This window comes from Malus domestica, chromosome 11 (genome assembly GCF_042453785.1).
Source record: "Malus domestica chromosome 11, GDT2T_hap1".
Lineage (NCBI taxonomy): Eukaryota > Viridiplantae > Streptophyta > Magnoliopsida > Rosales > Rosaceae > Malus > Malus domestica.
The window spans coordinates 4,209,381-4,234,626 of record NC_091671.1 but is presented as its reverse complement, the minus strand read 5'-3'; the positions used below and the strand labels follow the sequence as shown (position 1 = coordinate 4,234,626).

At 39.1% G+C, this 25,246-nt stretch overlaps 3 protein-coding genes and 1 pseudogene across 3 annotated transcripts in view; 1 reads left to right on the top strand and 3 right to left on the bottom strand.

The window, feature by feature from the left end:
• Positions 1–42: 42 nt before the first annotated feature.
• Positions 43–11,538, top strand: LOC103429862 (large ribosomal subunit protein uL16). Its single transcript, XM_070807580.1, has 4 exons — positions 43–642; positions 1,129–1,210; positions 1,326–1,399; positions 11,437–11,538. Exons 1-3 carry the CDS (start codon positions 131–133, stop codon positions 1,395–1,397), a joined length of 666 nt encoding a protein of 221 aa, XP_070663681.1. The 5' UTR covers positions 43–130; the 3' UTR covers positions 1,398–1,399; positions 11,437–11,538.
• LOC103429863 (putative disease resistance protein RGA3) lies at positions 1,831–9,161 on the bottom strand. Its single transcript, XM_029088087.2, has 6 exons — positions 8,894–9,161; positions 7,852–8,807; positions 3,094–6,109; positions 2,792–2,957; positions 2,515–2,665; positions 1,831–2,385 (listed from the first exon to the last, which is right to left on the bottom strand). The coding sequence occupies exons 1-4, from the start codon at positions 9,066–9,068 to the stop codon at positions 2,944–2,946; spliced, it is 4,161 nt and encodes a 1,386-aa protein (XP_028943920.1). The 5' UTR covers positions 9,069–9,161; the 3' UTR covers positions 1,831–2,385; positions 2,515–2,665; positions 2,792–2,943.
• Positions 10,403–25,246, bottom strand: part of LOC103422636 (KH domain-containing protein At3g08620-like) — a 25,922-nt pseudogene continuing 11,078 nt past the window's right edge.
• The window catches only part of LOC114819589 (putative disease resistance protein RGA3), a 5,698-nt gene continuing 1,375 nt past the window's right edge, over positions 20,924–25,246 (bottom strand). The window contains exon 3 of the mRNA XM_070807577.1: positions 20,924–23,252. Coding sequence (XP_070663678.1) covers positions 21,156–23,252 — 2,097 coding nt within the window. The 3' untranslated portion in view covers positions 20,924–21,155. The remainder of the gene's footprint in view (positions 23,253–25,246) is intronic.

The following is a 25,246-nucleotide window of genomic DNA, read 5'->3' as shown; positions in this document are numbered from 1 at the left end:
TCGCCTTAGGGCTTCCTGTTTCAGAGACTATATATACAAACATCGAACGCTCATTTCTTCTTCTACCAGCTCGCTCTTTCTTCCCCACCCAGAAAATCTAGGGTTTTGAAATCCATCCGCCGCTGCCGTCATGGGGAGAAGACCCGCCAGATGCTACCGCCAGATTAAGAACAAACCCTACCCGAAATCCCGCTTCTGCCGCGGTGTGCCCGACCCCAAGATCCGAATCTATGATGTCGGCATGAAGAAGAAGGGCGTCGACGAGTTCCCCTTCTGCATTCACCTCGTGTCCTGGGAGAAGGAAAACGTTTCCAGCGAGGCTCTTGAGGCGGCGCGAATCGCCTGCAACAAGTACATGACCAAGTTCGCCGGCAAGGACACGTTCCACCTGAGGGTTAGGGTTCACCCCTTCCATGTCCTCCGAATTAACAAGATGCTTTCGTGCGCCGGAGCCGATAGGCTTCAGACTGGTATGCGCGGAGCTTTCGGGAAGCCGCTCGGGACCTGCGCTAGGGTTGCTATTGGGCAGGTGCTGCTCTCTGTTCGTTGCAAGGAAAGCAACAAGAGCCACGCAGCCGAGGCCCTCCGCCGTGCCAAGTTCAAGTTTCCCGGCCGCCAAAAGATCATTGAGAGCAGGAAATGGTATGAATTATCACTTCTGGGTTTTTTTGAGCTTATAATCTTAAAAGATTTAGTTTTTGATTTGTATGTTGTAAATTCTCGTGAGTTGTGTAGAATTGAATCTTTTTCTTGTCATAAGTAGGTTACAGATAAACCATATTATGTTGTAATATTGACATTTATCATGTTTTTGTTGAATTATTATCACTTTAATCTGTTAGATTTGGATTGTGAACTCTAAAACTCAAAACCCAGAACGCAAATTTTGTTTTTGATTGTTTTGTATCATGGGTTCTGTAGAATTTGACCTTATTATGCTTCAAGTTGGTGTAGTTTGATTCATGGCATTGTAGATAATGTGTTTGGAATTCGAGTAGTTTGATATCTACTAGTGATCATGAATTCAAACTGGAATGCTTCAATGGCTTTCGGTCATTGATTTCGGGTAGTTTATGTTGATGAATTGTTTAGAATCGAACCTTATGTTGCAACTTTGTAACTTGTCAGGGGATTCACCAAGTTCAGCAGAGCTGACTATGTGAGGTTGAAGTCTGAGGGACGAATTGTACCTGATGGTGTCAATGCCAAGGTTTGTTCATTTCTTCCGATTTAGCATGTTTCGTTTTACAGTTAATTGCTGGAATTGAGTTTGGTTTTCTCCTATTTCTTTGTACGAATTAGCGATCCATTTGTTGTTTTTGCAGCTTTTGGGATGCCATGGATCTTTGGCGTTGCGTCGTCCTGGTGGAGCATTCATTGATGCTGCTGTGAACTGATTCCATGTAATCCAACTTCCGCTAGGGATTGTATTCGTGTAATCCAAACTCCGTTTTTGTTATGATTTCCGTTTACTAGATTTTGCGTTTAAGATGTTATAATTTTGGGCAAACTTCTATTGGAGTCGTATTTCATATTTTGCGTAATGTCTTTCGGTTATATTCAATGTCACAAGAATTCTGTTCTTTAAACTATTTGTCTTGAGAGATCTATATTGCATCCTTGCCTCTCTTTGATTTTGTTACGTTGATATAATTTCCATCTCTGTTAAATTCTTCACAATTTACAGAAGATGTTAGCTTTATTGCACCAATCGACTGCTCGCATCTTGCAACTATCCTCACCCTCCATTGTCAGTTGACATAAATGGACGGTTTATCATTAATATGATACAAAAATTGAACAATCCGGATTCTCACTCTTCAATGCCAGTTGACATAAATGGACGATTTATCATTAATAATTTAATATGATACAAAAATTTAACAATCCGGATTATAAATTTTTCATCGTGATTATACGTTGGGAGAATCCATGCATGGGTGTTGATCGGAATCCCAATGCTCCCCTTACAAATATAATACCAAAACACCTTAAGAAAAATATAGACAACAAATTTCAATCCTTCTCACATATTGAAGAAACAATGCAATTGAAAAGAATTTGGTGAGAAATAAAAAAATTGAAAATGGTTCAACAGTTTCAGATTCACAATGCCACTAATCGAGGAACTCCACAGGTCCTCTGGTTCGTCGGAAGTTGTAACTCCCGATTGTCAATCGAAGCTAACGAAGCAAATGCCAGTTGAGAAGAGTTGCTGAATTAAAATCACAAGGAGAAACAAGTCTGGGCCAGTGGAACGAAGGATAATCCGCTGAAGGATGAACAGTTGAGTCCGAATTCGTTGGCATCGTATATTTCTCAGCATCCTCATGAGACATTTGAGAAATTACATGATCCAACTTTAGTGCCAACAGCAAGTAGAAGCTGCATGTAATTTAAATTACTATGAGTATTAACTTTCAACCTAATTCTGTATAGTAAAACAGATAGCCTGACAGGACTGCAGCAGAAAAGCTTGCACACTATAAGTTGCAATTTTGGCAGCAGGAATACCTCTCCTCTAGCATTTTCGTTTCCTATCCGGTAGAATTTTACATCCTCAACACAACAGCATACCCTGCCACCGCTGAGGCATAGTGAGTTCCATGAACGAAAAAAGCCCTTGAAGACTCTCATGATTGATGTTGCCGGATTGAGTTTACAGCTATTGAGCATCATGAAAAACGCCACAGCATACGAAAAGATATATAGTAAGGCAGAAGTCAACAGTAGAATGTATTGATCAATTAGAAGTAGAAGAGAAGAGGAGGTGTGGGTTTGAAAATCTTACATGACTTCATTTCAATGCGAAAGTTTGAGCCATTTGGAGTCGTTTGTACATAAAACTGGAATACGAGTAATCTCGGAGAAGTGTGGCCTTGCACACCATGAAATTTGGTTTTCCCAATACACATTTGTTGTAGCTTCAATCCAAATGTTGTCTCAGAAGTCCCAAACTGATATAAAAGAAGAGGGAGAAGGATAAAAAATTATGTTATACTAGTTTAAATTTGAGTGTAGTATTAGCGGAGACGCGGAATAAAAGAAGAAACGTTAGCTCTGTAATTTGATTTCAATAATTTTAAAACTTACTATGGATTTCTGGAATGTGAGAAATCTTAGGCCAATCTGTGCCGCTGTCCCTCCTGCATCTTTCCTCTAGAAGGGGATGACATCCATAAATATTCAGAGTTTGTAATTTGGTGAGGCGTTGCATAGCTTGGACACTTGGCAAATTCATCAGATTCTTGAAATACCAAATCGTTAGCTCTGTAAGGGATGCAAGGCTACCCAACCATTCTGGCAAAGTCTCCACTCCCTCAAAAGAATTTATGTCCAAAGATGTTAGAGAAGTGAGGTGTTGGATTTGTTGAGGCAGAGACTTGAGCTTAGGCCAACCCTTTAACTTTAAGCTTGTAAGATGCATTAATGATCCAACTTCAAAATCAGGGAAGGAATCCAGCTCCTCCCAGAACCCACCGATTGTCAAATCACGGAGAGAATTGAGGCTGTCTAAACTTGGAAGAATCTCCAAATTAGGGATATCTCTTATTTCCAGATACTCAAGAGAGAGTGGGAATTGCAGGCTGCTCACCCAACTTTCTAATCTTTCACAATTTCTAATCCTCAGATCTCGAAGGGAGGTCATGGTGCGCAAGTCTGAAGTAGATTGTACACTAATGCACTCCTCCTCGTCAATTCTGCTACTTTGGGCACAAAAGGACGCTAGCTTTGGGCAACTCCATATCCACAGTTGTCCAAGACTAACGCACTCCTTCTCCTCCTCCTCAACTCTCCTACTTTTGACACCAAACCATGATAGCTTTGGGCAACCCCATATCTGCAATTCCTGAAGAGAGGGACATTGTTGTGGGAGAGCAGGTATGCTTGATAATTCACGGCAATCCAAGATTCTCAATTTCTGAAGAGAGGCGGTGAGGGACACGCTGCCCTTCATTTCAATGGATGTCAGATTATTGCAATCCGTTATAAACAATTCCAAGAGAGAGGCCCATACACTCAATGGGCCTGATAGTCCATTGCAATACTGTATGCTCACTTCCACGAGATTGGGCCATAAACTCAATGGGCCTGATAATCCATTGCAACCCCATATATTCAATTTATGGAGACAGGTGCAGTTCTTTAACCCACTCGGTAGGCGTGACAATCGTCCACAATCTTCAATCTCTAATTCCCGTAGAGATGCCATGCCCCTTGTAATTGGAATCAACTCTAGACTATCACATCTCTTAATACCCAGTTCCTCAAGGAGTGGGAGCGTATCTAGCCCATTTGGCAAATGCCTCAGCTTTTTGCAACTCCAAACACACAATCTTTCAAGAGAACCGCAAGAACCGATTACATCTTGGGTAATACAAGTCAAATCATTGCAATAACTTATATCCAAAGATGAGAGATTATTATTCTTCTTCAAAATCCCTTGAGGCAAACAAGTAAGCTCCTTAATACCTTTTATTTTGAGGGTAGTGAGAGTTGTTAATCCACTACTTATTTCTTCTATTGCCGTTCTACTATCACAAGAAGATATCTCCAACTTTTGGAGAAATGGAAAATGACTCGGAGCATTTCTCAATTTGGAACAATTTTTTACGGTCAACATCTCGAGACAAGGAAAAACCACAACTTTTTTTCTTGACGTTGTTGGTGCTTGCATCCATTCATTTAGATCACCACACATAGAAATATATAATACTTTTAGCGCTGGAAATAAGGTAATTATCTCCTTACTTGTCGTGGCTACATTGTGGACAAGATCATAACCATAGAACTCAGCTCCAACACATTTCAAGTTAGCCATTTTGCTAATATTAAGCTCTGTAAGATTGGGTAGATGACCGAGCGGTGGGACTCCTTCACATTTTTCGCATCCAAGTAACTCAATCTTCTTCAATTGGTTGGGCATTAATGACCCACTCATCATCCACGTTGGAAACTTATCGCCCATGAAGTTTTCAATACTTAAGCTTTCCAACTCAAGATGTGGTCGGAGGCCTTCTAGGACATCTTCCTCCATGTTGTTATCAGTTGTTGACCTATCTTCTGTCCAATTAAAGCTCAAATGGCGTACCTTCGTCTTATCCTCTAACTTAGCTTTCTTTGCTTCTTCTCCATTCTTTATGTGCTCCAAATTACAAACAATTAATTCACCCTTCAATTGTTTCAAGCTAGCCAACTCTTCAATTCGACGACCAATCTCATTACCCACCGAAAAGTAAGGTAATGTTCGAAGGCAAGTCAACCGTCCTATCCCTTTTGGGAATTTGATATCCTCAAAATAAATATGTCTTAGGTTGATCAAGTTTAGCAGTTCTTTTGGAAACTCTTCAAGGGCACAATTCACTGCTCTTAATGTCTGAAGGTTATAGAGCTTGCCTATAGATTTGGGGAGTGCTTTGAATTTTGTTTCGGAAATGTCAAGATACCTTAAGTGTTTCAGCCTACCGACTGAAACTGGAAATCCTTCAATATTAGCATTACTTAAATTCAAGACGCATAAAACTTTGAATCGTGGAAGAATGTTAGTAGGAACTTCACCATCAACGAAAAACAACGACCTCAATTTCCCAGCACTTCTTGCTGGAATATTTTTGAGTGTAGAAGTAGAGACCCGAGCAACATGTCGAATCTCAAGTGTATTATCTATGCCACATAAGTCTCCCATCAAGCTTTCAGATTTGGAGACAAGTTCTGCCAAATCGTGCACACGATCGTGCATCTTGCATGTAGTAATAATGCCTTGATAATCCATTGTAGCATCTTGAAACAATGAGCTCTGCAATAGAATATCAAAATATTCATTGCCTATGTCCTCCATATCTTTATTTTCGCTATGCGAAGAGTGGAGTAATCCTTGAGCCATCCAAAGTTGAATCAAGTTATCTCTTTGAATTTGAAAGTCTTTCTCGAACATTGAGCAATATGCAAAACATTGCTTCAATGATGGTAATTCTAAATTGTCAAAACTCAACTTCAAGACAGGCATAATTCCATCTTCTCCTTTCGGTAAGTTGTTCCATATTCTACTGTTTTTAAACAACGACCACTCTTCAACACTATTTTTAGTGTGCAAAATGCCTCCCAAAATCTGTTGATTGGATGAGAGAGTTTCTATCACATAATGATCTATAGTTATCGTAGTTAACTAACTAAAGTTGATGAAAAAAAAAAGAAAAAGAGGGAATAGTTCTATTTAAATTCAAAGGTCTCCAAGACAATGCAGAAAATACTTGAGTCATAACAAAATATTTCATCTAATAATGATGTTGTTGGCTTAACTAAAAAAAAAAAAAAGAGAAAACGATATGACCAAAAAAAAAAAAAAAAGAAGAAGAAAGGAAATTTCAAAGGTGTTCTAAAACAATTTTAAAAAAAATTTAATGAAAAAGACTTGAAAATTTTGAGTTTTAACGATAAAGACAAAATAAAAGGTAAAATGAATAGTACCAAAATTGATTTTTTATTGTAAAAATGTAATTTTATGTTAAAGTGAGTAGTACCGAAATTTTTTTGTTAAAGTTCTCTTTAAAAATACATGACCCATGGCTATCATCAATGCACATGAAAAAGTTGAAGTCAAATACTTTAAATTTGACTCAGCTTCTGTCCAATGCATAAAAAAAGTTTGAGCAAAATAGTCATATTTGATTTTGCACTTTACTCAACATATGACTATGCATTTAATTTCAAATGTTATATTTGAATTTTATTTAATTTGTTATATTTAAAATTTATTTAATGTGCTCTAGAAATGATATAATACTAGAGTGAATTTAACTCTAAACTCGACTTTAAAGTTTTGACTTTAATTTCTTACATTGGAGATAGCATAGCAAATACCAATTTGAGTCATAACAAAATAATTCATTCTGCAATCACTTTAAGCCGGTGAACTAATTTAATTGGTTTTAACTAGATTGGTTCCTTTTGCTGAAGTTTTTACACCTTTCGTAAGACCAATCTATGTAAATTGAATTTTCCAAATTCGAACACAAGTCAATCATTTTGCAAATAATATAACCAAAATTCAAGGGGCTTATATATGTTTGTTTGCTATCAAATATCAACCAAATTGGTGACCTTTTAGTCATCCATACATTCATGTATCGAACATGAATAAATTGACCGTATTGGTACCAAGTAATATTTTCATAATAAACTGTTCTTTTTATTTTATTTTATATACATATAGACAATTAAACGAACCTGAACGAATGAATTTTTATAGAGATGATCTTCAAATGATTATTACGAAACTGTTTTTAACGATTAACATTCTTCAATACTTTTTATTTGTGCAAGATGTCTCCCAAAATCTGTTGATTGGATTAGTGAGTTTCATAGGTGTCCTAAAACAATGTAGAAAACAGGGACTCATATAAAATAAGAAGTTTTTGCTTACTTAATTTTGAATCCCCTTGCCTAAAAACCAAAATCTAAGCCATGTGCAAAATGATATTAGCTTCCATTAATTATGGCTTTTGACGAAATTGCCAAAATACCCACTAGTTAAAACACGTTTTATTCTTGATTTGTTGGGGGTAATGAATTAATTTTTTCCACTTTCTGCCTTGTTCAAATCAATAAGTTGCTAATTTTGGTTTTCAATAAGAAAATGTTAGAGAGATCACATTTTTGTATATCATCTAATGTGTAAGTAATGTGTACATGGAAGTTTTTACTCTCTTCCAAAAACCAATCTACGCAAATTGTACGTACTCTCAAAATTCAAACTCAATTCAATCATCTTGCAAATTATATAAATGAAAATATTTGTAAAGAATATGTGCAAATATCATGTTATATATAATACGTAATAATAGGACTCACCTTTGCAACCAACGGAACACCACCACAATTTTCAGCAATCTCCCTTCCTATTTTCTGGAACTCAGGAGCTATATGAGCACTGCTACTGGGGAAAGCTCTATCTTTCATGATGGACCAACACTCATCCACAGATAGTTTTCCCAGCTCATGTCTTTGAAGTAGCTTTTCTGCGATTGATGCGACGTTGCCGTTGCGAGTAGTGACAATAATTTTGGATCCCCCAGAAGAATTGAGCTTTGACAAACAGTCCACCAAATGCTCCCATTTTCCTTTATCTTCATTCCAAACGTCATCAAGTACGAGTAAGTATCTTTTATCTTTCAACTCTACTTGCAGGTTTGTAAGAATTGCATTCTGGTTATCTTTTGAAGGGGCTTTTGCCGAGTTAAGAGATTCTAAAATCTGAAGTAGAATGATATTGACGTCAAAAGTGTCAGATACACAAATCCAAATTTTTTTTTCAAAAAACTTGTCTATCGAATCCTCATTGTAAACTGACTTGGCCAATGTTGTCTTCCCGAGGCCTCCCATTCCCACAATCGCCATAACCGCAAGATTTTCTTTATTGTATTTGGAGTCGGTCAAGGTTGTGACTATTTTTGACACATCAGCTTTCCTTCCAACGGGTATTTCATCTTTGCAAAAGAATGCGTCGGTTTGTCTGTCCCATCTAATCCCCTGAGAGGTTGCATCTTTATTCTTGGAAACTAGTCCAAGAAGAGATGCTTCACTCTTGAGATCCACCAAGGATGCATTGATCTTCTGAAATTTAGGCGCCATTTGAAGTCGAAATGCAAGTGGATTGGAGAGTGAAAAGAAGTTCAGAACCTTTTTCTTCATATGGTTTTGGATTTCGACTTTACGCCGATAACCTTCGTACTCGAGTTCATCCAAGACATCCTCAGCATCATGAGCCACGTCTTTGAGTTTCTTCACCCATGCCTCTATTGGCGGATCTATTGGAGAATGAATACAAGTTAAATGCCTTGTCAATGTAGCATGTGTGTGCGGGATTATAAGACAATTCAAAAATATATACTACCTTGTGGTTTGTCGGCAACACTATTCAACAAAAGTTCAATTTTAGTGAATGACTCTTTAAGCTTTTCGAGTTCAGCTTTGAAACCCCATGCAAATTTGAATTCTTTCCGAGCAAGTGAAAGCACATTCTTCAGTATTCCCTCCGCAGCAAAAGTAAGCACAACTTCAGCTGCCATTCCTTCAATTCCCTGCAACTCAGCTAATCACAGTGTTTAATTTCTCTCTTGGATACAAATTACAGTACAAGGGCAATGGAGGATGATATGGTAGACAACAAATGTCGGTAGGTTTAACTTTTTATAATGTGAAGGAGGTGGTGCATCCAAGAATTGGAGGATATATTCGATCCTTTGCTTAGACTAGTTTAGTTCTTTCCTTACTTGGTGCTTCCAAGTATGTTACATTTTGAATTTAATTCTTTGCTTTAGACACGTCTAGTCTCTTCCTTCCATAGTTCTTTCAAGTATCTTACGTTTTGAATTGAATTCATCCTTGTTGGTGCCTTGAGTGTACCTCCTTCTCCTTTCCCTTTCCTTGGGTGTTCCTCCTTGTCTAGATTCTTAATATACATATGAAAATATGTGCTTCCAAGTTTCCGCAATCTTCCCTTGCACGCTGTAGGGAAATACTTTTACCTTCTAACTTATGAGAACTTTCTCATTCACTTGTTCTTTCCTTCCTTAATGCTTCCGAGAATCTTACATTTTGCTAAATTGCTTTCAAGTTCTAACTCCGTTTCTTGATGTCTTCACTGTACATACTGGCCCTTATGTCTCATCGATGTCGACGTAACACTTTAGCTCTTTTTCACCAAATAATCATAAACAAGAAATCATGCGTTCATTAGAGGGTAACACTCCATATACACAGTTAATATCAATCAACAATTTTGAACCCCGATACGAGTAACTCACTTTTTTATCTACAGCCCATCTTTAAACCTTCTCATTCTTTCTAAAAGCACCCGCCGCTTCTATCCAAGTATCCGGCTGCTTCCCCATTTTTGTTATTCCTCTCCAGAAACTTGTCAACTTCTCTTCTTCTTCGTCCTCTCTGATGTGAAATTCATGTGCTTGCCTTAGGTTTACGCAACTCTATTTCTTATTGTATCAATCAAAGCCCGTTGTTAGGCCCATAAAACAAAATTGGGGATATAACATTTTCAAGCCCATTCACTTAGCCCATGGGTTCAGCCCGGTCTTCAACCCCATAAAAAAAACGACTTATATGGAATAGGTTCACTATCACCATAACGTTTCAGTATGATAATACAATATAATTTGTAAGTTTTCTTGTCATGACATTGCATTATTAAACAGAAATACCACATGGCGGTGAATCTATTATATATAAGTAGCTCCCTTGTTTTTCACAAAACCGAGTCTTTTTTTTTTTTTTTTCAAGCAACAATATTTGGGGTGAGAACCAGGGCTAAGCTAACGAGTCGGACTTAAATTGGAATTGAATTCGCCATCTACAAGAGTCCAGAGTTGAGCTTACAGCATCCCACTTAAAAGTAAAATAAACAATCGATGCATATTTCACTTTCAAGTTTAGACAGCGTCGAGTTAATAACAAATACATGTTCAGCACAACAAAGAATAACTTATATGACATAATTGTTCTACTTCTACAATCAATCACAATCGACTACAAACATGAAAGCTTTAACAAAAGAATATCTCCGTTCATCCGTATATCTTAATGTCATGGAAGAAAACCCCTGCATTGACGCTCACCAAACAGGTCCACAACGCTTCGTCCCTTACAGTCTACATACAGAATTGAATTACACCGAGAAGCATACGCTGGCAAGCAAGCTCAAGAGTCGCACGGGAGGACGAACCAATAGAAGAGGAGATAAGTGAACCATTACAGACCAGTTTTGGCACGCTTCATCCCGCTTGAAGTGAAAGGAGAGACACTACCATATGGTTGAGGGCTCTCTTCTCGCAAATTGGATTTCAGCATGGCTAGTTCTCTCAACTGTTCCCTCTTGTAGTAGTCTTGTGACTCATCCTGAAATGAAAAATGAGAATTTAATATCCATGATTTTTGTGAAAAAAATGTGATTAAAAACCAAGAAGCACTTTTATATGAATGAAGGACATATACGTATTGTCGACTGAGGGAAGGAGAAATCAGTTTCATGATTTGTTGCAATACGTATTTGAGAAAAAAAAAAGATACTTCATAGCGTAAAAGCAAGATAAAGTTATTAAATAATAACTTTGTGTGTGTGTTTGTGCGTGCAAACACCTCCAATAATATGTTTTTGTTAACCATTAAACCAACAACTTCAAATTTAAGATAGCAACGTCCTTTAACGCACTGTCAAGTTATATGGGTGGCTTACATTTGGAAAGCTATCTACTGGAATATCCAAGCGCAATATCCTCTTCACAATGTAGGAACTTGGGCTTGCAGGTGCAACTTGCCACTCCATATTCATCCCTTGTGGACCACCTAATCTCTGTTACATTATGCAACCAAAGCCAAACTATTGAAACTAGACGCATTCATTGATGCTGCTGTGAACTGATTTCATGTAATCCAAACTCCGTTTCTGTTATGATTTCCGTTTACTAGATTTTGTGTTAAGATGCTATAATTTTGGGCAAACTTCTTTTGGAGTTGTATGTCATATTTTGCGTAACGTCTTTTAGTAATATTCAATGTCACAAGAACTCTGTTCTTTAAACTATTTGTCTTGAGAGATGTATATTGCATTCTTGCCTCTCTTTGATTTTGTTACGTTGATATAATCTCCATCTCTGTTAAATTCTTCACTATTTACAGAAGATGTTAGCTTTATTGCACCAATCGACTGCTCACATCTTGCATCTATCCTCACTCTCCAATGGCAGTTGACATAAATGGACGGTTTATCATTAATATGATATAAAAATTGAACAATCCGGATTCTCACTCTCCAATGTCAGTTGACATAAATGGACGGTTTATCCTTAATAATTTAATATGATACAAAAGTTTAACAATCCGGATTATAAATTTTTCATCGTGATTATACGTTGGGAGAATCCATGCATGGGTGTTGATCGGAATCCCAATGCTCCCCTTACAAATATAATACCAAAACAACTTAAGAAAAATATAGACAACAAATTTCAATCCTTCTCACATATTGAAGAAACAATGCAATTGAAAAGAATTTGGTGAGAAATAAAAAAATTGAAAATGGTTCAACAGTTTCAGATTCACAATGCCACTAATCGAGGAACTCCACAGGTCCTCCGGTTCGTCAGAAGTTGTTACTCTCGATTGTCAATCGAAGCTAACGAAGAAAATGCCAGTTGAGAAGAGTTGCTGAATTAAAATCACAAGGAGAAACAAGTCTGGGCCAGTGGAACGAAGGATAATCCGCAGAAGGATGAACAGTTGAGTCCGAATTCGTTGGCATCGTATTTTTCTCAGCATCCTCGCGAGACATTTGGGAAATCACATGATCCAACTTAGTGCCAACAGCAAGTAGAAGCTGCAGGAAAAAATTTACTATGAGTATCAACTTTCAAACTAATTCTGTATAGTAAAACAGATAGCCTGACAGGGCTGCAGCAGAAAAGCTTGCATACTATAAGTTGCAATTTTGGCAGCAGGAATACCTCTCCTCTAGCATTTTCTTTTCCTATCCGGTAGAATTTTACATCCTCGACAGCATACCCTGCCACCGCTAAGGCATAGTGAGTTCGATGAACGAAAAAAGCCCTTGAAGATTCTCATGAGTGATATCAAAGTCCAATGAGCTTGCTGCAAAATGAACATTTCATATGGCTACTCTCATAATAATATCACTCTCGATAATTTCAGCAATAAAATAGGTACTCAACAATCATCAAGTTACTCAAGCGATATCAATTACAGACACAAAATCAACAGAATTCAAATCACTGTGCATATGATTCATAAATTACAAGTAGCCCCAAAATTCTAAGTCTAAAATCTTCATAAGAAAGTAATTACAGCAGTTCTATAATTATATTAACATCGTTAACCTAAAAACAAGTCTGGGGATATTATAAACAAATTTCCTCATTGTGCAGGCACCAATGGAATAAGCAAACTGCAGGAGATGGAAGCAACAAATGTGATAAATCTACCACTACCATTGTGATCAGGATAAAAAATCATTAGCTTGCAATGGATGAAAGTATGAACTAATAACTACAAGTAAAACAACAAACACCACATTGCTGGGAAAACAGATCTTGTGCATCAGTACCTAGACTCTGCTTGCACCTACTGCACATTTTTGAGTAAGAGCGTCCTGAAAAAACACCACAGTATGCTAACAGAATTATATATGCCATTGGAAATCACAACATATGTATATTAAGTTAACTTAATTACTAGAAGAGAAAAGGGGGTGGGAGTTTGAAAAACTTACGTTGCTTAGTTCAGTGCGAAGTAAATTGGTGAGGTGTTGCATGGCTTTGACCCAACCACTCTGGTAAAGCCTTCACTCCCTCAAATAGTCGATACATAAAGCAGTTAAAGAAGTGAAGTGTTGAATTTGATGAGGCAGAGACTTGAGCAATGGCCACTTGTTCAAACGTAACGATTCAAGTTTCAGTGATCCAGCTTGAACATCAGGATAGAAATTGAGCTCCTCCCAGAACGTGCCAATGGCCATTTTTTTTTTCAATTTCTTCCATTATTGCAGACCTTCTAGCAGATTTAAACTTGTCATAGTACAATGCTTGGAAATATCATCTAGCATAGCAACTGAAGATTCGTTTACCTAATTTCTGCAAAAATGCGGGTATTTGACATTTCATCATGTTACTTAAGGGATGTGAAATAGAGATAAAGAAATCAACCAAATTCAAATCACTGTTCATAAATCACAAGTAAGCATAAATTATATCAGCCCAAAATCTTCATAAGGATAATAACAAAGGAATTGCAGTAATTCTATATATTATATGAACATGGTTTTACATGACTACAAATCTTGGCATTACTCATCTAACACTAGTTGGGCGCGGGCAGTGTGTGATTAAACAAGATTCAATACTATGATGGATATTCAAGCTTGCGGTTCAGCACTTATACAGATGAACTAAATAAAGTAAGCATATACGGAACTGATGTTGCCGAAACTAATAAAGATAACATGTAAAACAGAATGCCCACATGGTACCACGAAAAGAGGCTTGCTAGCTTGATAAGGACTGTAACTTAAAGGTATATCATTGAGAAGGAAGGTAGATCGAGAGAATTAATATTTTGTGCATCAGTACCTGGCCTCTGCTTGCACCTACTGCACTACATCGTTCCAGTTGCGTAGTTTCAATCCAAGTATTGTCTCAGGTCTCAACTGATCATTTAAAAGAAGAGGGAGAAGGATAAACAAATTATGTTATACTAGTTTAAATTTGAGTGTAGTACTAGTGGAGACACGGAATAAAAGAACAAAGGATGTAAACATATAACGTCAGCTCTGTAATTTGATTTCAATAATTTAAAAAACTTACTTATGAAGTTTGGAATGTGAGAAATCTTAGGCCAATCTGTGCCGCTGTCCCTCCTGCATCTTTCCTCTAAAAGGGGATGACATCCAATCATATACAACAACAACAACAACAACAACAAAGCCTTTTCCCACTAAGTGGGGTCGGCTATATGAATCCTAGAACGCCATTGCGCTCGGTTTTGTGTCATGTCCTCCGTTAGATCCAAGTACTCTAAGTCTTTTCTTAGAGTCTCTTCCAAAGTTTTCCTAGGTCTTCCTCTACCCCTTCGGCCCTGAACCTCTGTCCCGTAGTCACATCTTCGAACCGGAGCGTCAGTCGGCCTTCTTTGCACATGTCCAAATCACCGGAGCTGATTTTCTCTCATCTTTCCTACAATTTTGGCTACTCCTACTTTACCTCGGATATCCTCATTCCCAATCTTATCCTTTCTCGTGTGCCCACACATCCCACGAAGCATCCTCATCTCCGCTACACCCATTTTGTGTACGTGTTGATGCTTCACCGCCCAACATTTTGTGCCAAAAACATCGCTGGCCTTATTGCCGTCCTATAAAATTTTCTCTTGAGCTTCAGTGGCCTACGACGGTCACACAACACGCCGGATGCACTCTTACACTTCATCCATCCAGCTCGTATTCTATGGTTGAGATCTCCATCTAATTCTCCGTTCTCTTGCAAGATAGATCCTAGGTAGCGAAAACGGTCGCTTTTTGTGATCTTCGCTAGATTGCTCCGGTCATTAGTGTGGATAAGTATATAAATAGATAGAGATAGGAAAGCAAACACAAGATGTACGTGGTTCACCCAGATTGGCTACGTCCACGGAATAGAAGAGTTCTCATTAATTGTGAAGGGTTTACACAAGTACATAGGTTCAAGCTCTCTTTTAGTGAGTACAAGTGAATGATTTAGTACAAATGACATTAGGAAATATTGTGGGAGAATGATCTCGTAATCACGAAACTTCTAAGTATCGGAGTGTGGTGTCGTCTTGACTTGCCTTATCTGTCTCATAGGTAGATGTGGCATCTTCTCTGGAAGTTCTCTTCCTCCATCCAGGGGTGGTATCTTTAACTGGTGGAGATGCACAAGGTAATGTATCAATTTCACTTGAAGCTTACTTGTAGTTTCAGGCTTGGTCAAGCGCGATACAAACCATGTAGTAAGAGTCCCCCAAGTCGCCGAGCTAGGGGGTCTGCTGAAAGAGGTGACAGACAAGGTAAGCAATCAGAGCTCCGACTGATTGTTCACCTTCTCCCCATCTTGCAGCAGCATGAAGGATAAAGAGAAGAAAAATGAGAAGATATGATATGAGATACTTTTGCTTTTGAAGAAGTAACTTTCCACAGGCTTATTCTTGAACTGAGCTGGAGGGTTTTCTGGTTTCCTCCAGAGTATAAGGCCGACTGAAGAATTTGAGGGTCAAAACAAGTCCATCAAATCTAGAGTACGTTCCACCCTGCTGATATGGGATACTTTTGCTTTTGACAGAGTAATGGATGTATCGGCACGTGTGCTGTTACGCTTGTCTCCACATGCTTCCTTGTATCCTTCGCACTTGCCCTATCTGTTCCTCAAGCAGATGCGGAATCTTCCCTGGAAACATAACATGTTGAAGATGAGTACTCGAGAGCAATGCCAGGTAAGTAATCAGGTAAGGGGTTCCAGGCAGTCAATTCCTGGCTGGAAGCTTGATTCCAAGTGCTGACTGATTGCTCTCTTTCTCCTTGTCTTGCAGGTAAAAACAAGGCCAAAGGAAAAGACAGGGAAAAAGCATGATATGGGATACTCTTGCTTTTAACCCTGATGATATGAGATATTCTTGCTCTAGTATAGCTTGTTTGCAGAGGTATTATCGGGGGGAAAGAAAGATGAATATTTCGAAAGGCTTCGTTGGGAGTGCCCTCTCAGATATGATGAAGGGTTGAGCACTTTTGCAGGTCTGCCTGTCCGTTGGGGATGAAGGTCGACATATATAGGAGTCTCCCTAACAACAAGTAGTAATGCTATTCCTTTACCCTGCTTGGTCATAGCACGGTAGTGGGAGCTGCCAGTTTCACATGTTTTAACTCTGTCAGAGCACTTTGAAAAAGTGGTCTGTGGTATCTGGCTCTCGAGATTCGGAAAACGATGCCTCTTCGATTTTTGAGAAAGCAATCATGCTGGGGGTCTGGCTCTCGAGATTCGGAGAGCAGTGTCTCTTCGATTTTTGAGGAAGTAATCATGTTGGGAGTCTGGCTCTTGAGATTCGGAGGGCGGTGCCTCTTCGATTTTGGAGCAAGCAATCCTGTTGGGAGTGTTGTCTCGAATGTGAGTAAAGGTTGGGCATGTTTGCTAGTCTACCTTGCCACGAAGCACAAAGGTTGACACACAGGGACTTTCCAATTATCCAGCAATGGTACTGTTCCTTTACCCTCTCTTCGCTTTTGAGAAAGTAGTCATGTTGGGAGTCTGGCTCTCGAGATTCGGAGGACGGTGCCTCTTCGATTTTGGAGCAAGCAATCTTATTGGGAGTGTTTTCTCGAATGTGAGTAAAGGTTGGGCATGTTTGCTAGTCTACCTTGCCACGAAGCACAGAGGTTGACACACAGGGACTTTCCAATTATCCAGCAGTGGTACTGTTCCTTTACCCTTATGGGTAATAATATGGTAGCTAGACTTTCAAAATTTATGTGTCTAAACTTTGTTAGTGTTGTTTCTTTGCTATTCTTTTACCTTTCTTGGTCAGAGCGATGTAGTGGGAGCTACAAGCTTCACGTGCTCAACTTTGGCAGAGAACTTTGGCAAAGTTATCTGTGGTACCCATGAGCTATTGTTGCGTGTGACAGGTGCAGACAAGGCTAGAAAAGTAGGTGCCTCTTCGATTTCTGAGATCGGCCCTCGTGGTCTCTGAGCAGCCCAGCTTTTGAGAAAGCGAGCGCCTCTTCGATTGATTCGGAGAACGATGCCTCATCGATTTTTGAGAAAGCAATCATGCTGGGGGTCTGGCTCTCGAAGATTCGGGAAGCAGTGTCTCTTCGATTTTTGAGAAAGTAGTCATGTTGGGAGTCTGGCTCTCGAGATTTGGAGGGCGGTGCCTCTTCGATTTTGGAGCAAGCAATCTTGTTGGGAGTGTTTTCTCGAATGTGAGTAAAGGTTGGGCATGTTTGCTAGTCTACCTTGCCACGAAGCACAGAGGTTGACACACATGGACTTTCCAATTATCCAGCAATGGTACTGTTCCTTTACCCTCTCTTCGATTTGTAAGAAAGTAGTCATGTTGGGAGTCTGGCTCTCGAGATTTGGAGGACGGTGCCTCTTCGATTTTGGAGCAAGCAATCTTATTGGGAGTGTTTTCTCGAATGTGAGTAAAGGTTGGGCATGTTTGCTAGTCTACCTTGCCACGAAGCACAGAGGTTGACACACAGGGACTTTCCAATTATCCAGCAGTGGTACTGTTCCTTTACCCTTGTGGGTAATAATATGGTAGCTAGACCTTCAAAAATTATGGGTCTAAACTTTGTTAGTGCTGTTTCTTTGCTATTCTTTTACCCTTCTTGGTCAGAGCGATGTAGTAGGAGCTGCAAGCTTCACGTGCTCAACTTTGGCAGAGAACTTTGGCAAAGTTATCTGTGGTACCCGTGAGCTATTGTTGCGTGTGGGAAGTGGGTGATTGAACAGTAAGATTCATGTGTTTTCTACTTCCCCAGAAGTCTTCGACAGAATGCCCATAATTTCCGCAAAGCTGAGTGTGCGTGTGACAGGTGCTGACAAGGCTGGAAAAGTAGGTGCCTCTTCGATTTCTGAGATCGGTCCTCGTGGTCTCTGGGGAGCCCAGCTTTTGAGAAAGCGAGCGCCTCTTCGATTTCTGAGATCGGCCTTCGTGGTCTTTGAGCAGCCCAACTTTTGAGAAAGCAAACGCCTCTTCGATTTCTGAGATCAACCCTCGTGATCTCTAAGCAGCCCAACTTTTGAGAAAGCAAACGCCTCTTCGATTTCTGAGCAGGCGCCTCTTCGATTTCTGAAGCTCCGTCGAGTGCAGATTTTTATAGGGGCTGGCATTAAGTTCCAAAGCACACTTGAATCTCCACCAGTAGAAGCTTCATTCTTGCACTTCTAAGATCTTGATTTGTCCGACCTCTTCCCTCTTCAACACCTTTGAAAATGTCTGGCCCCTCCGACCGTCGTTTTGACTTGAACCTTGTTGAAGAGGCAGCCCCGCCTTCTCCAGACAACATATGGCGCCCATCCTTCGTCTCCCTTACTGGTCTTCTTACCGTTGGGGATTCCGTGATGAAGAATGATATGACCGCTGCGGTGGTAGCCAGGAACCTTCTCACTCCCAAAGATAACAGACTACTTTCCAAACGGTCTGATGAGTTAGCTGTTAAGGATTCGCTGGCTCTCAGTGTTCAGTGTGCAGGTTCTGTGTCTAATATGGCCCAACGCCTATTTGCTCGAACCCGCCAAGTTGAATCATTGGCGGCTGAAGTGATGAGTCTCAAACAGGAGATTAGGGGGCTCAAGCATGAGAATAAACAGTTGCACCGGCTCGCACATGACTATGCTACAAACATGAAGAGGAAGCTTGACCAGATGAAGGAAACTGATGGTCAGGTTTTACTTGATCATCAGAGATTTGTGGGTTTGTTCCAAAGGCATTTATTGCCTTCGTCTTCTGGGGCTGTACCGCATAATGAAGCTCCGAATGATCAACCTCTGATGCCTCTTCCTTCTAGGGTTCTGTCCAGTACTGAGGCTCCAAATGATCCCCCTCCGGTGCCTTCTCTTTCTGGGGCTCTACCGACTGCTGAGACTTCTCCTAAGCAACCTTTGTGAAGGCTCCCTCTTGTGTGTTTATTTTGACTCATGCATATGTACATATTTGTAGCTTATCGGGGATATCAATAAATAAGCTTTCCTTCATTTCAACGTATTGTGTTAAATACACCAAAGCCTTTTTCGCTAAGTTCTTTGAATTTTCTTTTGTTGAAGCTTGTATGTTGAAGCTTTCTGAGTGGAGCATGTAGGTTGGGGTAGTGTTCCCTTAATTTCCCGAGTGAGGAAAACTTCTCGGTTGGAGACTTGGAAAATCCAAGTCACTGAGTGGGATCGGCTATATGAATCTTAGAACGCCATTGTGCTCGATCCTGTGTCATGTCCTTCGTTAGATCCAAATACTCTAAGTCTTTTCTTAGAGTCTCTTCCAAAATTTTCCTAGGTCTTCCTCTACCCCTTCGGCCCTGAACCTCTGTCCCACAGTCGCATCTTCTAATCGGAGCGTCAGTAGGCCTTCTTTGCACATGTCCAAACCACCGTAACCGATTTTCTCTCATCTTTCCTTCAATTTCGGCTACTCCTACTTTACCCCGGATATCCTCATTCCTAATCTTATCCTTTCTCGTGTGCCCACACATCCAACGAAGCATCCTCATCTCCGCTACACCCATTTTGTGTACGTGTTGATGTTTCACCGCCCAACATTCTGTGCCATACAGCATCGCCGACCTTATTGCCGTCCTATAAAATTTTCCCTTGAGCTTCAGTGGCATACGGCGGTCACACAACACGCCGGATGCACTCTTCCACTTCATCCATCCAGCTTGTATTCTATGGTTGAGATCTCCATCTAATTCTCCGTTCTTTTGCAAGATAGATCCTAGGTAACGAAAACGGTCGCTCTTTGGTATTTCTTGATCTCCGATCCTCACCCCTAACTCGTTTTGGCCTCCATTTGCACTGAACTTGCACTCCATATATTCTGTCTTTGATCGGCTTAGGCGAAGACCTTTAGATTCCAACACTTCTCTCCAAAGGTTAAGCTTTGCATTTACCCCTTCCTGAGTTTCATCTATCAACACTATATCGTCTGCGAAAAGCATACACCAAGGAATATCATCTTGAATATGTCCTGTTAACTCATCCATTACCAACGCAAAAAGGTAAGGACTTAAGGATGAGCCTTGATGTAATCCTACAGTTATGGGAAAGCTTTCGGTTTGTCCTTCATGAGTTCTTACGGCAGTCTTTGCTCCTTCATACATATCCTTTATAGCTTGGATATATGCTACTCGTACTCCTTTCTTCTCTAAAATCCTCCAAAGAATGTCTCTTGGGACCCTATCATACGCTTTTTCCAAATCTATAAAGACCATGTGTAAATCCTTTTTCCCATCTCTATATCTTTCCATCAATCTTCGTAAGAGATAGATTGCCTCCATGGTTGAGCGCCCTGGCATGAACCCGAATTGGTTGTCCGAAACCCGTGTCTCTTGCCTCAATCTATGCTCAATGACTCTCTCCCAGAGCTTCATTGTATGACTCATTAGCTTAATACCCCTATAGTTCATGCAATTTTGTACGTCGCCCTTATTCTTGTAGATAGGCACCAAAGTGCTCGTTCGCCACTCATTTGGCATCTTCTTCGTTTTCAAAATCCTATTGAAAAGGTCAGTGAGCCATGTTATACCTGTCTCTCCCAAAAGTTTCCACACTTCAATTGGTATATTGTCTGGGCCTATTGCTTTTTTATGCTTCATCTTCTTCAAAGCTACAACCACTTCTTCCTTCCGGATTCGACGATAAAAAGAGTAGTTTCTACACTCTTCTGAGTTACTCAACTCCCCTAAAGAAGCACTCATTTCATGTCCTTCATTGAAAAGATTATGAAAATAACCTCTCCATCTGTCTTTAACCGCGTTCTCTGTAGCAAGAACATTTCCATCCTCATCCTTGATGCACCTCACTTGGTTTAGGTCCCTTGTCTTCTTTTCCCTTGCTCTAGATAGTTTATAGATATCCAACTCTCCTTCTTTGGTATCCAATCATATACAGAATATGTAATTTGGTGAGGCGTTGCATAGCTTGGACACTTGGTAAATTCTTCAGATTCTTGCAATTACGAATAAACAGAATTGTAAGGGATGTAAGGCTACCCAACCATTCTGGCAAAGTCTCCACTCCCTCATATGACTCTATCCACAAAAATGTTAGAGAAGTGAGGTGTTGAATTTGTTGAGGCAGAGACTTGAGCTTAGGCCAACCACACAAGCCTAAGCTTGTAAGATGCATTAATGATCCAACTTCAAAATCAGGGAAGGAATCAAGCTCCTCCCAGAACCCACCGATTTCTAAATACCTGAGAGAATTAAGGTGGTCTAAACTTGGAAGAATCTCTAAATTAGGGATTTTGACTATTATCAGATACTCAAGAGAGAGTGGGAATTGCAGGCTGCTCACCCAACTTTCTAATCTTTCACAATAGGAAATCCCCAGAAATCGAAGGGAGGTCATGGTGCGCAAATCTGAAGTAGGTCGTAGACTAATGCACTTCTCCTCCTTCTCAACTCTGCTACTTTTGACACCAACCCATGATAGCTTTGGGCAATATATTATCTCCAAGTGCTGAAGAGAGGGACATTGTTGTGGAAGAGCAGGCATGCTTGATAATTCTCGGCAATTCATGATTGTCAATTTCTGAAGAGAGGCGGTGAGGGACCCGCTGCCTTTCATTTCAATTGATGTCAGATTATTGCAATCATCTATTATCACTTCCACGAGAGAGGCCCCTAAACTCAACGGGCCTGATAATCCATTGCAATTCTCTATACTCAAATTCTGGAGAGAGGCCCATAAACTCAATGGTGGGACTCCTTCACATTTGTGGCATCCAAGTAATTTAATCTTCTTCAAGTTGTTTAGTAATGACCCACTCATCATCCACGGTGGAAACTTATTGCCCATGAAGTTTTCAATACTTAAGCTCTCCAACTCAAGATGTGGTCGGAGACCTTCTAGGACACCTTCCTCCTCGTTGTTGTCAGTTGTTGACCTATCTTCTGTCCAATTGAAGCGTAAATGGCGTACTTTCGTCTTTTCCTCTAACTTAGCTTTCTCTGCTTCTTCTCCGTTCTCTACGTGCTCCAAATCACAAATGATTAATTCACCTCTCAATTGATTCAAGCCAGCCAACTCTTCGATTCGACGACCAATCTCATTACCCACTGAAAAGTAAGGTAATGTTTGAAGACAAGTCAACTGCCTTATCCCCTGTGGGAATTTTGTAATCTCACCAAAATGAATATGCCTTAGGTTGATCAAGTTTAGCAGTTCTTTTGGAAACTCTTTAAGGGCACATTCCGTTGCTCTTAACGTCTGAAGGTTATAGAGCTTGCCTATAGACTTGGGGAGTGCTTGGAGTCTTGTTTTGGAAATGTCAAGATACCTCAAATGTTTCAGCCTACCAATTGAATCTGGAAGTTCTTCAATATTAGCTTCACTTAAATTCAAGACGCGTAAAGCTTTGAAACGTGGAAGAATGTTAGTAGTAACTTCACCATCATCATAAAACAGTGACCGCAATTTCCTAGCACTTCTTTCTGGAATTTTTTCCAGTGTAGAAGTAGAAACCCGAGCAACATGTCGAATCTCAAGTGTATTATCTATGCCACATAAGTCTCCCGTCAAGCTTTCGGATTTGGACAGATGTTCTGCAAGATCGTGCACAAGATCATGCATCTTGCATTCGCTAACTATGCCATTGCCACTCATTGTAGCATCTTGAAATAAGGAGCTCTGCAATAGAATATCAAAATATTCATTGCCTATGTCCTCCATATCTTTACTTCCACCGGGCGAAGAACGGAGTAATCCTTGAGCCATCCAAAGTTGAATCAAGTTGTCTCTTTGAATTTCAGCATCTTTCTTCAACATTGAGCAATATGCAAAACATTGCTTCAATGATGGTGATTCTAAGTTGTCAAAACTCAACCTCAGCATTGACATAATTCTATTTTCTTCTTTTGAATGGTTGTTCCATATTCTACTGTTTTTAAATGACGACCATTCTTCAATACTTTTTTTAGTGCGCAAAATACCTCCCAAAACCTGTTGGATTGGAGAGTTTCTATCACATAATGGTCTATAAAGTACATTAGTTTGACTGAAGTTGATGAAAAATTAAAAGAAAAAGAGGGAATAGTTTTATTTAATTTTAAAGGTTTCCTAAGACAACTTAGAAGATACTTGAGTCATAACAAAATATTTTATCCACCAATAATGCAGTTGGCTTAAGAAAAAATAAAGAGAAAAAGATACGAAAAATTAAGAGAGAAAAGAAATAGTTTCTAGGTGTCCTCAAACGATTTAGAAAATACATGACCTTAGGCTATCTTCAATGCACATAAAAGTTAAAGTCAAACACTTCAAATAAGACTTAACTTCTGTCTAATACATTCAAAGAGTCAAGTGCAAAGTCATTTACGAAGGAAGAGGATCCGTTCCGGATCTTAGTGTCCGAAACCAATCAGAGCTGCACAAATTGAACCCAATGGTTTCTATTAATTCATTTTTCTGGCTCACCACACACAATCGACGACCTTGATTTGACTTGCACACCAATCAACGACCAAGATTACTTGATGAAGAAGCTCCGGACACTAAGGTCCGGAGCGGATTCTCTTCCATTTACGACAATATTTGATTTCAAACATTATATTTAACTTTGATTTGATGCGCATTGGTGATGATATAATATTAGAGTCAAATTTAACTCCAAAATTGACTTTAAAATCTTAATTTTTAGCTATAAGATTGGAGACTGCCTAATAAATACTAAATTGACTCATAACAGAATAATTTATCCAATAACAGTGCAACTGCTTTAAGCCGCTTAATTAATTTAATTGATTTTAACTAGATTGGTTCTTATTGCTGAAGTTTTTAAACCTTATGGAAGATCAACCTAATTATAAATTGAATTTTCCAAATTCGAACACAATTCATTCATTTTGCAAATAATATAATCAAAATTCAAAGGGCTTAGATATGTTTGTTTGCTACCAAATATCAATCAAATTAGAGATTTTTTACTCATTCATATTTACGTATATTGAACACGAACACGAACAATGAACAATGTTGGTACCAAGTAACACAATTATAATAAACCGTTCATTTGTTTGATACATATAGAAAATGAAATGATCTCTAAATGAATGAATTTTTATAGAGATGATCTTAAATTGATTATTACGAAAATGAATGATTCTATATTCTACTGCTTTAAACGACAACCATTCTTTAAGATTTTTTTAGTGTGCAAAATGCCTCCCAAAGCCTGTTGATTAGATTAGTGAACTTCACAGGTGTGCCAAAACTATGTAGAAAGTAGAGACTCATAAGAAGTTTTTGCTTACTTAATTCTGAATCCCCTTGCCTAAAAGGACAAAATCTAAGCCATGTGCAAAATGATATTAGCCTCCAATATTTTTGGTGTTTGTCGAAGGGAAGGGATTGGATCAGTTTGTTTGCTACTAAATATCAATCAAGACCTCTTAGCCATATGTATTGAACAAATTAACTATGTTGGTACCAAGTAAATATTCATGATATTAACTATTTATGATTTAAAATGAAATTTTGTAATAATGATCTTTAAATGATGTTTACGAAAATGAATAGTCTGATTACGAAATTTGTACAGTCAAAATGCGTTTGTCACAAGGCCTTGTCCTAGTGGAATCCTGGTCTCCAAAGGTTCTCATTTTGAGGATTTGTGAGGACTAAATGCATATTAATTACAAAATTATATCGGCTTATATTCATATGCTTAAAATGTTTGACAACTCAATACATAAAAACAAGAAGAAAAAAAAGAAGAAGAGTTTTTTAGTGTTTTATGGATTTTAAGTTAGTTTTGCTTTACTAAATTGTCAAACATTTTAAGCTGCATTTGGTCCTCATAGATCCTCAAAATGAGGACCTTAGGTGAGTAGAATTGTGTCCTAGTGGATGTATTGTTCTAATTCATAAATAAAAAAACATGTAAAAATTTTAAATAAAAAGGGTGCAAATTCCATGTTATGGTACATATAATATTA